The 19,089-nt window shown below is 40.0% G+C and overlaps 1 protein-coding gene across 3 annotated transcripts in view; it reads right to left on the bottom strand.

Annotated features, from left to right (window-relative positions):
- The window catches only part of kaznb (kazrin, periplakin interacting protein b), a 115,757-nt gene that overhangs the window by 14,141 nt on the left and 82,527 nt on the right, over positions 1 to 19,089 (bottom strand). For all 3 annotated transcript variants that reach the window (XM_053653552.1, XM_053653550.1, XM_053653551.1), the window contains exons 2-4: positions 16,956 to 17,144; positions 9,278 to 9,414; positions 7,524 to 7,694 (exon numbers count right to left, since the gene is read on the bottom strand). In XM_053653552.1, coding sequence (XP_053509527.1) covers positions 7,524 to 7,694; positions 9,278 to 9,414; positions 16,956 to 17,144 — 497 coding nt within the window. The remainder of the gene's footprint in view (positions 1 to 7,523; positions 7,695 to 9,277; positions 9,415 to 16,955; positions 17,145 to 19,089) is intronic.

Raw genomic sequence — 19,089 nt, 5'->3', positions numbered from 1 at the left:
ATATTTATGATCTCCTAATATAAACACTTAGTGATAATGCACATACACATTCATATGAGCAGCCATTTACTGACATTGCATAAGTAAGTTAATTACATTTCAGTCTGTTTTAGACAGGAAAATGTACCTATGCTCTTAAAACAGATGTGTTAAAAATAACACATCATGTGTTAATTTTTAACACACCTTCATGTCTAATTAAGGACAACACATTTTGTGTTGCTTTCAACACAATCAGTATGTTAGTACATTTAGCACATGCTGTGTGTTAGTACAATTCCACAGAAAGATGTGTTCAAAAATAACCAGGGTATCTGCAGGTATCAACAGTTAAAATGTAATACTTTTTAATACCATATTCCAAAATTTTTTTTTTTAAGACCTGCACATCACTTTATTCATGCTACATGATGCATCAGCTATAATGGATTGTGTTTATGCATATACATCCATTTCTGGGTTGAAGTAAACTGTAGCAGGGTAAACTTCTATAGCGGTATATGGGAGACCAGAGCAAATATCCTTTATGCATTACCATTTGCAAAAGTGAAAGAAAAAAATCCAGTATTTCCTTTCCATGACTTTCCAAGAGAGGAAAAAAAATAGAGAGACGGATTACAGCAGTGTTGACCAGTGTTGCCAACTTAGCAACTTTTCAGATCCCTTTAGCAATTTTTTTTGTTTGTAAAAAAAAGTGCCTAGCAACAAATCTAGCGACTTTTTTGACAAATCTGAGCAACTTTTCAAACTCACAGCACAGACAGAGATGAAGTAGGTATGGAACAGAACCGGTGAACCGAGAGGCTCTAAAACACTGATAAACCACACACACTCTGTGCAAGACAGTAACACAACTTTACCATTTCAAACAGCAACGAGCCAAAATAAAACCTAAATCTTCTTTGCACTGTCAGTTCGTTTGCATTTTTAAGACCTTTGAAACCTGAATTTAAGACATTTTTAATGCTAATTAAGTCCTTATTTAAACATTAAGGAATTGAAGACATTTTAAGACTTTATAAGGACCCGCGGACACCCTGAATAACACAAGGATGTGGTGTTTATATTTTTCCTTCTATAATTATCCTAACATTTGTTTGTATGCTAAAATTCTAAAATGCTCACAAAATAAACAAACAATTGCATGAAATCCAGGTGACATTTATTAAAATCATTTAAACATTTGACAGATGTAAGAATTGGAGTTGTTGCATCTTCTTACAAATCTCCCTGCCATCTAGGAAGATAGGAGTCCCACTGTCTTCCATTTGAAAAGCTGTAAAAGAACAAAAAGGGTGTTGGTTAGTTGTTAGCTACAACATATGGACAAATGCCTTTGGGCTTCAACTGAGAAATTGTGTTACACAATCCCAAATTGTGTAATTTTTAAAATGTGACCTCCACTCTCCCAATGAACAAAATGGCACTGTAGACTCAACAGGAAAATCTAGCTAACTTGCTAATATTTATTTTAGCCACTGACTGTCTGCACCTGTTAACCAGCATTTACATTCATCAAATACCTGAAGAAACATGGCCCTAACCCATCCTCCTAATGCAAATTACTACAACTTACCTTGTCCAAAACACTTACTAAATGTAGTTAACGTTAACCCACTCTCATGGTGACTAGCTGCAATGCTAGGTTATCTTTCAAAAAGGGAATGGGAATGTCTAACATTACCGTGAGCTGTATGCTAAAGTAATGTTATCAACTGAGGTGAGTGTCTAGGTTAGCATCACTCATCCCTACTGTGATTGGGGACAGCATCCATGTAGCAAACCCTAAGTTGGAGCCTCAGATAAGATGCAGACCAAGAAAATTATAGCCTCTGTCCATATTTCACAGCCAGCATAAACACATAACAGTAGTAGTGCAATGCCAACAGTGAGGAAGCAGTACATGATATTCACTTTTGAAGCCATCATGATAGGTAAAGTTAGTTATCACTTGCTGAGTTTTCCAATGAATACATTTTCGAGCGCTCCTTGCCTAAATATCACAAACTAGGCCAGGCATTTTCAGCAACATTAACGCTAAATAGTGATGAAAGCTAACTTACCTGTGGTCATTTGGTTTCCTCGCCTCAGGACTCCGCAGTCACAATGAAAAAGGTCAAAGCAACGGACACTCACTTTGAAGCGATTTCAGTTGGATGATGACCTTGGCAGCCAGTCCACGTGATTGGACAATAATTTAACACATATTGGTCACTTGTGTTCATTTTTTTTCTTTTTTTTTTAAAGAAATTTATTGGAGAATTTAACACATGTTGAAATAGTAATAACACAAAAAGTGTGTATTCTATTAACACATCCTTTCTAAGAGTGTAAATAATACACATTTAATAAAACCCAATACAAAAAACCACACAAAATTAAAAAAACAGTGCACTACAGAAAAGTGAATAACTGAATAAGGCAAAAACTCAAATATCATTGTCATCTACAAGTTTTAGTTTTAAATTTAATTATCATGCAGCTGGACCACAAATTTTAGTGAAAAGAAGAAGTGGACTGTTTGATAACAGTTAAAGGTAAGAGTATGTCATGTATAATTAGCTTCCTTAAATCAGATAGAAATGTCTAAGAAATGTCTCTTCCCTACGATTTATGTTGCAACATTATGCCACTGGTTATAAAATATTACTGTGTAATAATTAGGAATGAAACAATACTGTTAATGGTATCAGTCCAATACCATGCCCATGTACTCATACTCATAATAGATGCCCTGTTACCAACAACAGATACTAGGTGATATCATACTGTTGAGCAGTTTGTAGGTGAGCAAAAACATTGGAACATGTGACAGGCAGGTGTTTCTTGTTATGCAGGTGTATCCTGTTAGATTGATTGTTTAAACAGTAAATAGCTCTGAACATCTACTCTTGGTTGTAGCTTTTAGTTTCAACTGTGAAGACTGAATTTCTTGTTGAAAAGGATAAGCCAACATGAAGCTCAGAGAGCTGTCTATGGGAGAACCGCAATCCATTTTGAAGCTGAGAAAAGATGGAAAATCAATCAGAAGGATTGCACAAACATTGGGCATAGCCGGTACAACAATTTGGAATGTCCTGAAAAAGAAAGAAGCCACTGTTGTACTGAGCAACAAACACCGAATGGGTTGGCCAAGGGAAACAACAACAACAGCTGATGACAGACACATTGTGAGCTGTGAAGAAAAACCCAAAAACAACAGTCAGTGACACCAACCTCCTTCACAGGACAGAAGTGAAGTTATCACAATCCACTGTATGAAGAACACTTCAAAAGTGTTTCATAGGACATTTAATTTGTAGAGTGGGACATCTACTCTGTTCACATCAGAGGTAATTTTAAAACAATTGATTAGACATATTTATTTCCATTTTAATGCACTATGTCAGAATTCCAGTTTCCAAAGATTACATATGGCAATATATGACAGTCTGTTTGAATAGTCTGGAAGATTCCAGAAATTGTTGTAATAATTTTTAGAAGCTTGTCATAGTCACGATTTCCCCTCAAGCTAGCGCTGTAGCACGCAGCATGCTCAGAAACCCAAAGCGCGAGCTCGCGTGAGCCGTTACGCGAGCTCTTAACGAACTCATGCTTTTGGGTCTTCAGTGACATCGACTTTATTTACTTTCAACTCGTTCTTTTGTTATGGTTTATGTCCTGTCTCCGCCCCTGTATTATCATTGTCGGTTTTCAGCTGTCTTGTGTTTCACCCCTGATTACGTTTGTCATTTAAACCCCTCGTGTCTCTTTGTACTTCGCGTAGTATTGAGTGTCACCATCACCATACCAAGCGGTTGTACCTTGTTCCGTGTTTTGATGTTCATTGTTCATTGATCTAGTTTCTTGTTACTCATTCCCAATTCTTGCCTTGCCTAGTTTATGACTGTTTGTAGATCGCCTGACCCTTTGCCTGTTTTTTCGACCACACTATTGTCTCATGATTTGGATTTGTCTGCCTGCCTCTCTTTATTAAAAGCTCTTTTCTGCACTTGCATCCATCCTAACCTACATTACGAGGAATAGGTGACAGTCGTTGGCTAGTTGTCATAACTAGACGTTAATTGGTTATATGCTGCATTTAGAACAACAGCATTTTTACCCTTGATATCATTCTAAAATCCAAAAAACAGCCAAAACCTCAGAAAAAAAAGTTGTGAACCTCCATAAGTCCCATTCCTTCTCAGGAGCAATTTCCTAACAACTGAACACACTACAAGCATTTATACAATCAATTGTATGCAAATCTTAAACTCTTGGGACCACACAGACATTATGTCATTCAAGAAAGAGGCACAAATTAATGAATGGTGAATGAAATGTTGAAAAGTTCACCTGAACCCCAAGACAAAAACAAAGGAACTGGTTGGAACCAAAGTATGTACCAAAGTTGGAACCAAAGTATGTACATCCACCATTAATCATATATCGCCATGGCCTGAAAGGCTGTCACACAAGGAAGAAGCCTCTACTCCAAGACATACTCCAAGGCATGAAAGCCAAATTGAAGCCAAATTGAAGTTTGGAGGTGATCACCAGGATGAAACCCTGGCCTTTTGGAGATGTGCTCTCTGGTCAGAAGAAACAAAAAAATTTAACTTCCTTTTCCTTTTCAAGTTCCTTTTAACACACTTAGCACTACTTGACTATAGTATGCAGTTATAGAAGATAAATGATTTATTATTACGCTGCTGTCATCCAGAAGAGGATGAGTCCCATTTTGGGTCTGGTTCTCAAGGTTTCTTCCTCTTGTCGAATCTGGGAGTTTTCCTTTCCACAGTCACCTCTGGCTTGCTCATGGATGTATTTTGGATGTATCACAATAATCAAAGCAAAGTGCCATTTCTTCATTGTTGTCACATGAAAAGATATAATCAAATATTTACAAAAATGTGAGGGGTGTACTCACTTTTGTGAGATACTGTACATACAGCCACCTCTGAAATTATTGGAATGGTAATGCCAATTTTTTTGTGTTTTTTTTTTGCCATACATTGAATACATTTGGGTTTGAGATCAAAAGATAACTATGATACGATATATCAGAATTTCTAGATATTTATCTAGATATGTTAAACAACTTGGAACATGGCACCCAATTTTTAGGTGAGAAAAAGTATGGAAAAAGATCCTATAAAGTAAATTAAAGTAAATAACACTTAATATTTGGTTGCATAGCCCCTGCTTGCAATAATAGCATCAAGCCCTTGACTCACTGATATCATCAAACTGTTGAATTCTTCTTTTCTGATGCTTTTCCAAGGTTGTACCATAGCTTCTTTCAGTTTTTGTGTGTTTTGGGGGTTTCTCCCTTCACCTTCCTCTTCAAGAGGCAACTGTTTTTTTTTCTCTTATTTCTCTATATGCTACCTCTGGGTAAAATTATAATTTAAAAAAAAAATGGTATTAGCTTCCACTGTAATGCTGATGATACAGAGTTGTTTGTTTGAGCAAAGCTTGATTTAGAAAAGTCAAATGCTGTGTCTAAATTTGACACATACCCGATGACTCATATTCATGAACTGCTCGATCGGTTAGGCACAGCTTGCTTTTATTTGACACTAGACTTAGCCAAGGTATGGGCAGATTCCCTTGACTCCAATATCTTGAGAAAAAAAATGTCCTCTTCCACTCCGTTTGGGTTAAACCAATTTGTCCCCCTTCCATTTGATTTTTTTGGAGCCCCAGCTATGTTTCAACATCTCATAGACAGTATACTCCACCCACATAATGCATATGGTGCTGCATATTTAGATGGCATAATCAATTGTAGTAATGATTGACAGCAACATTTACAACATCTGAAGCCTATCCTGAGATTCCTGAGAGGGGCAGAACTCACAGCACACCTAAAGAAGCAACTGGACGGGTGGAAGTATGGTGTGGCTTCCACTTGGGCCCAAATTGATAAGACAGAAGCAATTGCAGCCTACCCAAGAACAAAAAGGGGGTGAGACAGTTCCTGGGGCTGGCTGGATATTATCAGAAGTTGTACATAATTTTTGGGACATCACCAGCATGCTGACTGACCTCACTAACAAGGGAGTGTCAGATCCGATCAAGTGGACAGAGCCATTCAAATGGGCTTTCTGCCAGGTAAAAGTTTTTTGTTTTTTTTTGTGTGGGGGCCTGCTATTGCATTCTCAAGACTTTGCTTTCCTGTGGCTGGGGCCATTTTGTCCCAGATGGTGGAGGGGAAGAAGTGCACTGAGTGTACATCAGCCTCTAGCTTTCAGTACTACTTACTGGGGCACCCTTTACCCTCTGTTCTGATCACGCCCCAGTCCAATGGCTCCACTGCATGAATTATGCCAACACACAAATCACTCCTTAGTATCTGGCACTTCAGCCATTCAAATTTGAGGTGGTCCACAGGTGGGGGGGCCACAGATGGTGGTGAAGGATTACCTCTCCAGGGGTTATTGTAGGAAAACAGTGAGGGCTTTTACTATCTTCTCTTTTCTTTATTTTTGAGTCCAACTTTGCATCCTCTGTATGGTTTGTTTATTTCTTCAGGAATGTTTAAACACATGAAGGATAAATATGCTAACTTGCAAAGTGCAGACAACTGGTCATGGCTGTAAGTGAAGTGGCCATTTCCTTCTCCATGGCTTTCCATTCAGAATGTATAGTGTAAATAAATAAATAAATAACTATGTGCCCAAACAAGCCACTGGTCACTTTAATAGGGGTTGGGTGGGGGGGAGGGGGGAGGGGGGTGATCTCTGATACTAACCATGGCATACTATTTGGTACCAGATGGGTTATGAACCTTGAAATGGATTGGGCTAAATCATGGGAACAGGCTCATTGAAACTTGACAGTTGACGATAAAAAAATCACCTGATCTTTTTCCAGTCTTCAACTGTCAAGTTTGGGTGAGTCTGTGCCAATGATAGCCTCAGATTAGCCTCATATAGCCTCAGATTAGCCTCATATAGCCTCAGATCAGCAGTTTCTGAAATACTCAAACCAGCCTGGTATCAACAACCATGCTATGATCAAAGTCACAGAAATCACACTTTTTTTCATTATGATGGTTGATGTGAACATTACCTGTAGCTCTTGCCCTGTATCTGCACAATATTTTGCATTGAGCTACTGTCACATGATTAGCTGATTAGATAACTGCATGAATGTGCAGGTGTATAGGAATTCCTAATAAAGTAGATGTTGAACATATATTATATAATATCCTGGAAAATCAAGAAACTTTACATCTGTGTATAATGGTGGGAGCTTGTCATGACTATTATTGGGAAGATAAACTGTAGGTTGGGCAGACAGAATCTTTAAGCAGAGAAATAATGTTCTTAATAAGCTATGAACAGCTTTCAGGCACTCCACAGTGCTCAGTGTGCCTGTGAGTGCAGTTTAATTTAAATAAGCAGAGGCCATTTGTCTACAGTGGAGTACTGAAGATTGGAAGACATCCATTTGGAAACCAGAGGCCATCTCATCTCTGTCATGTCTCTCAGCACAAGAGAAATGGTAAGGTGTGTGTGTGTGTCTGTGTATCTTACCATGCTTAGCTCAGCTTCCAGCTCTTTAATTCTGTTCTCCTTCATGTCAATTTGTGAGTGTAGGAGGCCAGCGTGCTCTGTGGCCTCTTTGGTCTGCCTGCGCAGGTCCCACTTCTCCCTCTCCAGCAGGTCTTTCTCCTTCGCCAGAGACTTCACTGCATCATCGCTCTCCTACACAAACACAGACACACACACACACACACACTTTCATAACACCTGAGAAAGCTACATGAATACTTTCAAAGAGACTTCCTTTGGCATAAGGTTGGCATACCAGCTGAGTAGAAGTGATGCACATTTTTGTGGAAATAAAGTTACAGTTCCATTTATATAGCACTTTTCTAGATACTCAAAGTGCTTTACTTAGTATGGGGGGAGAACTCTCTTCAACCACCACTATTGTGTAGCATCCACCTGGATGATGTGGTGGCAGCCATAGTGCACCAGAACGCCCACCACACACCAGCTATTAGTGGAGAGGAGAGATTTATGTAGCCAATTCAGGGATGGGGATTATTGATATGAAGTTGTTATGACACTTTCCAGACTGATATACACTGATAAGCCATAACATTAAAACCACATGCCTAATATTGTGTAGGTCCTTCTTGTGCCACCAAAACAGCTGTCAAGGCATGGATTCCACAAGACCTCTGAAGGTGTGCTGTTGTATCTGGCACCAAGATGTTTGTAACAGATCCTTTATGCCATGTAAGTTGCGAGACGGTTTGTCCATGGATCCGACTTGCCCAGCACATCCCACATATGCTCAATCAAAATTGAGATCTGGGGAATTTGGAGGCCATGTCAACACTTTGAACTCTTTGTCTTGTTCTTTAAACCATTACCATTACAGAATACTGTTGCCATGAAGGGATGTTCTTGGTCCGCAACAATGTTTAGGTAAGTGGTACGTGTCATTGTAACATCCACATGAATTCCAGGACCGGAGGTTTCCCAGCAGAAAATTGCCCACAGCATTACACCTCCTCCACCGGCTTGCCTTCTTCCCATAGTGCATCCTAGTGCCATCTGTGCATAGTGCAATCCACACGATGTTAAAGAAAACGTGATCAGACCAGGCCACCTTCTTCTATTGCTCCATGGTATAAGTCTGATGCCCATTGTAATCACGTTTGGCAGTGGATATGGGGCAGCATGGGCACTCTGACTGGTCATAGACAGCATTAACTTTCAGCAATTTGTGCTATAGTACCTCTTCTGTGGGATCGGACCAGACAGGTCACTCCACACATGCATCATTGAGCCTTGGACACCCATGACCCTGACAATGGTTCACTGGTTGTCCTTCCTTGAACCACTTTTGGTAGGTACTAACCACTGCACACTGGGAACACCATATAAGATCTGCCATTTTAGAGACCAGCCGTCTAGCCATCACAATTTGGTCGTTGCAAAGTCACTCAGATCCTTTTTTTATCCTCCACTTTTCCTGCTTCCAACACATCAACTTCAAGAATTGACTATTTACTTTCTGCCTAATGTATTAATGTATTATTAACATAATCAATGTTATTCACTTTGTTAATCTTATTCAATGTTATTCACATTTAATTTTATGGCTGATCAGTGTATATTACAGCATCATAACAACTGATTCAGTGTTCAGTGTATTTTCAGTAACGTATAAGTAATGTGAGAGTAACAGGAAGGGTTTTGTTTTTCTGCTATCAGAAGGCTGTGGTGAATAATGAGATTTACTTAGGCTAATGGGTGTAATGAGTGACACTGACCTTTCTGTGCTGGTCGTAGTTCCTGATGAAGTCTCGAAGCTGTTCTTCGTGGCTCTCTAATGTAGTGTACAGCTGCTGCATCTGGTTCACTAAGTCAACCTTCTCTGCCTTTAACCTCGTACGGTCGCATTTCATAGCTAGACATCCACAACCACACACACATGCACACACATTTTATTTTTTAGACATTGTTTTCATTGTTTTTTCTAAAAAAAAATTGTTTCATTGTTTTTTTCTTTTTTGACCCTCAGGTTAAAGTGTAAAAATGCACTCATCATTTCTTTTAATCCTGGATTGCAGTGTGAAATATATGTTAAATTTTATCAGTACATTATAATGCAATTTTAAAGTGCAATATGTAGTACACCCTCAGGGATCCCTACAGACCAAGCATGATTTGTTAATTAATGTAAAAGGAATTTCTGCAGTGTCCTAGGTTAAAAAAGTGCACCTAAGTAACACAAACGGATATAAATATCTTTATTTAGAACAAAGCTATATAATTCAGAAGACATTAGACATTATAATTTTAAATTGCTATAAAATTATAAAATAATCTAAAAACCCCAAAAACTGTACTTAAATATAAGAGCTCAGATATGCAACAGAATTGTCAGTTGGTAAGAGCAGGAGGACAAGGTACAAATAGTTCTTCTGTTGTTGGAAAAGAGCCCTCCACATTTATAAATACACACACACACACACACACACACTCACACACACACACACACAAACACACACACTTGTCTTACTATTAGAGTTGGGGTACTCAATCCCGGATTTGGACTCGAGTCTGAAATGAAGCCCAATTATGAACGAATTCGGACTTGTCATGCACTCAGGTAAATTTGCACTTGAACTTGACACGGACATGGATTTTGTCAGAGTACAGTCGAGTCCACGTTATGAACTTGAAAAGAAAGATAAAAAATAAATAACAACATAAAATTAAGATAACAAGTGGGGTGCAGCTTGTGAACAGGCAAGGCAGGCAAATGTGATAAATATGGAGGAGATAGTGGCTGCATTTGCACTAACCATGGCCTGTAGCCAGCATTTGTGAAATCAATATTTAAAGCATGTTGATGAGGATTGGCCTAATAATGTGGGTTTAGTTCCCTAAGAAAACGAAAAAATCAGTTTTTAGATATATAGTTTGTCAGCCTTGTTATATTCAGTGAGACTGCATGTCGATAGTTTGTGTAATGCTTGCAAAAAAGACTCTTCATTTCCTCTCTATCTTTTAAAAAAATCTCTTTACTTTTCTGTCCCTTTAAAAAAAAAAGAGAGAAAAGTATGAGTGAGAGAGAATTCAGGTAGTGTGTTACGCCTTGCTCCCATTTCATTACGGGGGGAGGACGGACACACTTTCTGTGTGAATTGTCTAGTGATGGAGCACGCCAGGGCAGCCCTTGAGAGGTCTGACTGTGTATATTGTGAACGCCTTACAATCAGGCAGCTCCGCTTGTGACTTGCTCTCTTTGCAGCCGAAGGGAGTTGGCTTTCAGAGACACGTGGCTATGGACCTGGGGATATCGTATGGATCTGGAAGTGGAGCTAGAGACGAGTGCAGCTCTATCTCTTGCTCTGTCTTCCTGGTGCGGCTCGCTGCCGGATTTTGGAACTCGCGTTGCTACTCCTTCCGCTATGGAAAGCCAAAAATCATTTATTCCTCTCTGACTCCGAGGAGCCAGAAGGGTGTACCCTTCTACTAAGGGTTACTAAGGCTGGATGAGCTTTTTTCTCCCCAGTGAAAATTAATCTCCCTCACACTGCAGAAAACTCCCCTTTTTTCCAGAACTGCATGACAAAATGTCATGCTTCTTGGGAAAACCATACATAAGCCATCTTTTTAACCCCGTGATGTCAGATGATTCCAATGTCACTGTGGGAAATGAATGGCATGGCTATTTTGCTATGCCAAAGGTGGAAGAGGCACTTGCAAGCTACCTCTCTCCATCGACATCAGGTAATTTAGGGGGGCTGGCTTTGCCATCTAAGCCATGTAAGGCCACCTCGGCATTGGTGGGCAAGGCCTATGCAGTAGAGGGTCTTGAGTGTGGGTCACTGCATACAATGGCAGTGTTGCAGGCCTAACAAGCAGACCTGCTGAGAGAGCTCGACATATGGCAGCATTCAGCCAGTTCCTTCACTGTTGTGTTGAGTTCACAGCCCTAGTGTGAGGGAAGCACAGAAGGCCTGCCTCCCCCCACGGAGAGCCAGGGGAACTGGGTGGCCACATTCGCAGCCTGCTAATATGCCTGATCTGAGAATGATCAGAAAGGCCGAGCAGACAAAGGAGGAGCGGTCCTGAGGGGCAGCATAGGGGACATCAGGGGACATGAGGTTGTTAGGGCCGTTAGACCCCAGTATTACTGTAGGGCCTCCCTAGCCAAGGCTGTTCCAAGTTTTCAGTGTTCTCTGGTAAGCAAGCAGGGCAAAGAAAATCTGATGTTTCCCCTCCAACAGAATGTGGAAACGTTAACGTCACTAAAACACTAAAAAAAAAAAACCTGGCAGCATGGAAACTACTGCCAAAAGTGTCTCCATGGGTTCTGTCTACTGTAGAAAAGGGTTACCGGGTCCAGTTCAGAGCTCACCCCCAGGTTCAGAGGTGTGCTCACTGCAGTAGTCAGCACAGAGCAGAGCCCAACATTAGCACAGGAAGTAAGATCCCTTTTGAACAGGGGAATTAGCTCAAATGGTAGAGCGCTCACTTAGCATGCGACAGGTAGCGGGATCGATGCCCGCATTCTCCAAAAGTTATGGGGTCAGTGGTAGCTCTGTGGTTAAGATGTTGGACTACTGATTGGATTATCATGAGTTCAAATCCCAGCACTGCCAAGCTGCCACTGCTGGGCCTATGGGCAAGGCCCTTAACCCTCAAATGCTCATTTGTATAAATTAGAGAAATGTAAGTTGCCCTGGATAAGGGCGTCTGCCAAATGCAGATGTAATGTAAATGGACAAAAGGGCCATAGAACATGTACCCCATTCCCTGAGGGAGGGAGGTTTTTACAGCTGTTATTTCCTGTTCACAAAAAAGACAGGAGTATGTGGCCAATTTTAGATCTGTGTCATCTGAACCATACTCTTTGGACATATAGGTTGAAGCTGCTGACGCTCAAACTTATCGTTCCAGTCATGAGAACTGGTTTGTGATGATAGATCTAAAAGATGCATATTTCCACATAGAAATATTGTCCAGTCACAGAAAGTTCCTGAGGATTGCATTTGGAGGCAACTCATAACAATATTGGGTTCTTCCCTTCAGGCTAGCTTTATCCCCTTGCACTATCACAAAGTGCAGGGATGCCAATCTGGCTCCATTACGACTCCAGGGCTACCATGTACTAAATTACCTCGATGACTGGTTAATTCTACATGATCCAGGGAACTAGCAATTCAACATCAAGATGTTGTTCTTGCCCACATTAAGAGCTTGGGGCTCACGTTGAGCCTTAAGAAAAGTATGCTTTCTCCAGTGCAGAGGACAACTTTTCTAGAGGTTATAAGGATTCTACTACAGTGAGGGTGTTTCTGTTCCCAACATGCATAGGGTCAATCCCATTGACATTGAGCAAGATAATGCTGGACCTTGACATCCCCTCCAGTCTTTACAAGAGACTGTTGGGGCTTATGGCAGCAGCAGCCAACGTCATACCATTGGGCCTATTGCACATGAGACCGTTTAAGTGGTGGCTGAAAAGTCAGTAATCAGTGTCATGCGGCAATGCCTATGTGCTCTGAGAATTTGGAGGTGTCCCCGGCTTCTAGCCTCGGGTCACACTCTAGGGGTGTCTCTTTCTCACAAGATGGTAATGACAGACACTTCCCTAACGGGATGGGGGAAGGATTATGTTCGCGCCCCCTGTTCAGGCATGCACAACTAATTCTTCTCTGGGCAGAGGGGAATTTTTTGTCAGTGAATGCAATGTACTTTCTTGGCAACTGGAATGTGGGGGCAGACATCCTGTTGAGGTAGGGGCTGAGACCCAGGGATAGGAGGCTCCATCCACAAGTGGTGGAGTCCATATGTGGGAGGTTTGGCCAAGCAGAAGTGGATGTGTTTGCCTCCGAGGAGAGGCATTGCAAATTGACTTCACACACATGCCAACTGTCAGAGGTATCAAATACCTTTTAGTCATTGTGGACAAATTCTCCAAATGGGTAGAAGCTTTCCCATGCTCAAAAGAAAATGCCAACAACGTTGTTAAAATTCTAGCCAAATAAATAATCCTGCGCTATGGTATCCCTCAGGTTATTGATAGTGATAATGGAACACCCTTTGTTTCTTAGGTAACACAGAAACTTTGCAAATATCTGAACATTGATTTCCACATCCCACTTACACATCCCATATCATCCTCAAAGTTCAGGGATCATGGAAAGAACCATCAAGAACTGCCTCGCTAAGGCACTACTAGAGAATCCCTCCAGCTATTTGGTTGACCTTTTGCCCATCCTATTCATATGACACCTAATCAGAAAACGAAATTGCCTCATTTTGAGATCATTATGGGCAGACCATTTCCCACTCCATGGACAAAGAGTAACCCAGGTGTTTGTTTTACAGGAGACCTGGACGTGATTGTCACAAACTATACTCAGGCTCTCTTTGAAAAATTAACTAGCATGTATGGTGATGTTTCTGCTTCTCTCCCTTTACCCACAGAACAGCCTACTCACCCTTTCCTTCCAGGTTCCTTCCAGGACACTGTCCTGACAATTTCACAACCCTAGTGGATTCACGCCAGCCATATCAAGTGCTGCTCATGAGTGACAAGAGTCAATACTGCTATCAAGTAGCCCTTAGGGGGCCTCTTCGCATTTCACCTTAACACATGCACATATAGCATTATTTTGTAATAGAAACACACATATGAACTCTATCTTCTACTCTGACGAAGCTTTACTTCTTTGCTGTCTAGCATCAATTTACTGAAAACACATCAGAACACAACCTGTTGTTAACATATACAAGTGCTATATTAACTGCAACATTGCTTGCCTACTGGGAACAAGCCTCTGATTATATATACATCACTTAACTCACTGAATTAACACCCTTCTATGCCCTTTATATTGTCCCGACCCTTTGTAAATGTGTGGCTGTAGAGGTGATTGTTGTTTAAGGGAACGGATGACTTGGGGCAGGTGCAGCATGCACTCTTCCCGTTGGGACCTAAGAAGGCAAGTTCCAGAACATTTAGGCATGCTCTCTGTCTGTTATCTCTATTCTCCCTGTTCCCGCTTCTCTCTCTCTGATAGCCTGTACATCTTCTTATTTGAGTACACAGAAGTCCCTGTCCCTGTTCTGACACAATCAACTCTCTGTTCCTAGTGAAGTCAAGCAATGATCTAACTGTCAGACCTCCACCCTCTTCCCCCTTTTCTGTATATACAGTGGGGGAAATAAGTATTGGGCACATCAACATTTTTTTCAGTAAATATATTTCCAATGAGGTTATTCAAATGAAATTTTCACCAGACATCAGTATTAACTCAAGAAATCTGCAAATATCAAGAATTCACAACATTAAGATTCATAAATAAAGTTATGTGTAATAAAGTGGAATGACACGGGAAAAAGTATTGAACACGCTAACTGAAATTTATTTAATACTTAGTGGAGAAGCCTTTGTTTGTTATGACAGCTTCAAGACACATCCTGTATGAAGAAATTAATCGGCCGTTGTATTCCAGGTGTGATTTTGAACTGCAGAGAGCCTGTGCTAAATTGAGAATAAAATACGGCATGGCTTTTGAGAGGTTTGTGAAAACTCAGAGATCTGAAAGGATTGAATACTAACACAGAGATGGCTTTTTTCTGCTGAACAGGTAAGACATTTCAGTGTCTCAATAGGTAGTTAGCTAACATTATCACACTTGTTTGCTTGATTCAGCTAGGTATTGAGTTTCCTAGGTTTTTTTTTGTTTGTTTGCTTTTTTGCTATGGTCAATGTGGTAAATTGCACTTATTTTCTGCTAGCTATGAAAGAGAGCAACACACCTCTACTCCACGAAAGCTGTATCTGCCGGCACCTCTGTTGTCAAGTATTGGGGCTAATATACAACCCATATGAATAATTAGTGTTGCCAACTCTTGGGAGACAAATAAGCAACTGCAGCTTCAAAAACAAGAGAAAATCAAGCCCAATATTATTATACAATGTAAACAGACTCAATAAATGAGGCTGCAACATATTACTGAGACCACTCACAATTTGAAATCCCTAATGAGCAAGCCAGAGGTGACAGTGGCGAGGAGAAACTCCCTGAGACAATATGAGGAAGAAACCTTGAGAGGAAGCAAACTCAAATGGGAATCCGTCCTTATCTGGATGAATAAAATCAGCCTTTCTGAAACATTTGTGAATCTGGAAGAACATTTCTGTACTCTTTAGTTTACGCAAACATTTATACACATTGCTAAAAGATTGAACAATGAGGCCCATTGTGCAGTTTTGAAGCCTAAATTTGGTCGAATTGAAAATCGCCTCTTGACTGAGTTATTTTTATTGACACACCTACTTCATGCCAGTAGTGTGCACATTGTGAGCTATTAGCTGAAGTGCAAATTAAGATGACACACTATCTCAAAGTAGTAAGTATAGCATTATTAATAAATATATAAAATGATAATCATCCAATTTGCGTAAATATACTGATTTTATGGGAGTCGGGAAAAGATTTTAAAGGTTTGACTCACTAAACCAACATTTGCTAGCTAGCTGACATTGGCTAATCCATGTTATAGTAAATGTTTTTTCCTATGATTCTAGACACTGGACACACCATAAGAACTTGGCCTACATTCAGCAGGCCAAGCGTTTTAACCCACGCCAGGCCAGGTGGGAGTCTTCTTTATATGGTTCAATGTTGTGCTGTCGTATTGACAGGCTCAAAGAAAGCCAAGCCAGAAACTTCATGACTTCTTAGCTTTACTACTTTTTGCCATGTAAATACTGGAAAAAGACTAGAGACTACGATTCTCATCAGCCACTGCACCTCACCTGATCATGTCAGATGACTGTCCACACCTGATTCACATTTGGAATAATGAGCACTGTATATAAGTCACCCTTTGCACTGCACATTTTGTCTTTCTTTTGTCTTTCTTTGCCATTGTTTCCTGGTGCTGTTTTAAGGTCATTGTTCTATGTTTGTTTCAAACTCTTTGTGTTCTACAGTTCCTGTTTTGTGTGTTTTTTTCATTCTTATTAAAATTTTATCTGCACGTGCATCCATAACCTAACGTTTTTGGTTTTTTTTTTGGTGTTTATGGTTATGCTTACAGATTATAAGGAAGGTAGAGTTCCAGCATACATCTCATGTCCCAGCAAGCTTTCAAAAGCCCCAATGCTCCCAAAATACTTTGTGTACATGTAGGACTTGATTTAGCAGCCACAAATTAATTTGTAAAACTTTAAAGGTCATGCTTGTGTAACAGAATCTTTTAAAGTGGATGATAACAGTTGTAGTCCATGCAATCATCAAAGAAAGATCTAAGAGGCCATGTACCTCAAAGACATTTGGTTGTTAAGTGACAATACTGTAACCTTTACAGACAATGGAGTGTAATGATGGCACTGCTTTTGGAATATGGCTAGTTGTCTATAATACTGCACTCAGAGAGCTGTGGGTTATGAATGAGACACTAAGGTGAAGTCCAAACCTTGTAAGGCCTCTTTGGCACGGTCCAGCTCATGTTCTTTCTCTGCCAGCTGTATGCGGAGCTCAGTGGCAGACAGTGCATTGGCCGAGCAGCCCTGCATCTCCTGCAGCTCCTTATTTAACATTTCCTTCAGCTGGCTCAGCAGTTTCACCTCCTCCTGCAGCTGAGTGACTTCCTCTCTCAGCAGCACTGTGTACAGAGAGAGATATTATGGGTGAAATATGAAGTCATGCTTAAATAGCCCCGCTATTTAAATAGCTAATTTAAATAGCCCCACTACAGAAATGGAGATACATTTGACCCTAATAATTATCAAGGCATTTTGTGAAATGTAATCAGTGGAAAATAAAGTGTGGCATCATGAGCACTAGATTTTTAAACTTTCTTATTGAGCACAATGTCTTGACTAGAAGTCAGAGTCTAAAGTACAAAGTATGCTTCACTTTTTACGCATACGCTAGGATTTTTCTAATTGCGTACTTTGTACGTGCAGGTCACACATGCGCATTTAATTCTTTTGCACTTTTTAGTTGTTCCACAAGGTGGCAACAGTGACCCAGGGCCATTGATTCTCAATGTAGTTCAAGAAGAAATGGAATAAGCGGAAGAGACAGAAATGAGTGCAAGTTAGAAAGTACCCGCATTTATATAATTCTAGCCTTAAAGTGTATAACGATTTGTATATGGGTGCTAATTGTGATGAGAGATTGCCCAAGCATTGTTTTTAGTGTTGTTGTGATTCCTCTTCGTTGTCGTCCTTTATAACAACAGACCTACTTTACTGCTCTGTACAGACTGTAGGTCAGGAGGGGTAGTGCAAGTTGTCGTAATTCACTGACTGCCGACCTTGTATGCGTACATGTCAAATGAAGTATAATTTGAAAGGCCATATATACGATTGTGTGCACACGCTAGCGTATGCGTAAAAAAAACTTTACTCTACATGAGTCAGAGGTTAAACTCTTGATGTACAGTACTGGTAAATATGTAAATCCCAACAATCTAAAATGATGAAATTTCAAAAATGAGCCAAATCTCCAGAGAGCAATCCCCTCATCCAACTGGTCCTAAGTCACAGTTGGCAAGGACAAAGAGAAGGAAAAGGTAGGATGCCAGGAGGTGAAACAGTGTGTAAGCATTAGTAAGCTGTAATTATTAACAATGACAGTGTTTAAATTTCAAGATCACTACCTCTTTTTAGTAACAAGTCTCAAATAATGACAAAGAAGGAGCACGTAAAGAGCTTGCTATTCATTTTAGCTGTTTTCATAATCGGAAGGCTCTGAGAGTTACAGCACAGCTTGTGACTGGCTTAGATGAGTGTGTGAGAAAAGCCATAATGTCAGGTTGCTAAGTGTTCTTTAGCACCTTAACTTTAGTGTGCATGTGCACACACGCACCCACCCACACACAGAGAGAGACATATCCCATATGGGTACGTCTTACCTAAATACTACATTAATGAAAAATCTCTGTTCCCTTTCAAAGGAACTCAACCTAACATGAGCTTTACGCTGTGGGAAGTGCCCTCGTGCTTGACCGGTATCTGAAGCTTGTATAACATCATACCTATGTATAAGCCTGCCGTGATCAGTTGACATGGCAATTAAACGTGTCACATTATATAAAAATGTCACCTGTGAACCGCGCCGTTAGCCTTATTATCTATACACACACACACACACACACACATATATATATATATATATATATATATATATATATATATATATATATGCACATATGTGCACATGCACACAATATAAATATTACACATACACACACACACATTTTAGAATAATAATAAAGTCATCAAGACTTTGGATATACCACAAATGGAACTACGGGAATTATGTTGTGATGAAAAATCCAAAATAAATCACAATAATTTTGTATTTTAGCATCTTCAAAGTAGACATGCTTTTGCCTAGATTGTCCACATGATGTAAAAGAAAACATGACTCCTCAGCCCAGGCTTTCTTTCATTGCTCAATGTGTCTAACAAAATCAACAAAAGAAAAAAAAACCTGCATTGCTCTTTCAAAGTTCTTGTCTAATTATAATTTGTAATCAGGTTTATGTGTAACATGAAAAGTTTGTAAATTCAGTTTTTTAAAAATCACATTAGCAGGGC

This window comes from Ictalurus furcatus, chromosome 21 (genome assembly GCF_023375685.1).
Source record: "Ictalurus furcatus strain D&B chromosome 21, Billie_1.0, whole genome shotgun sequence".
Classification (NCBI taxonomy): Eukaryota; Metazoa; Chordata; class Actinopteri; order Siluriformes; family Ictaluridae; genus Ictalurus; species Ictalurus furcatus.
This window is presented reverse-complemented; position numbering and strand designations above follow the sequence as displayed.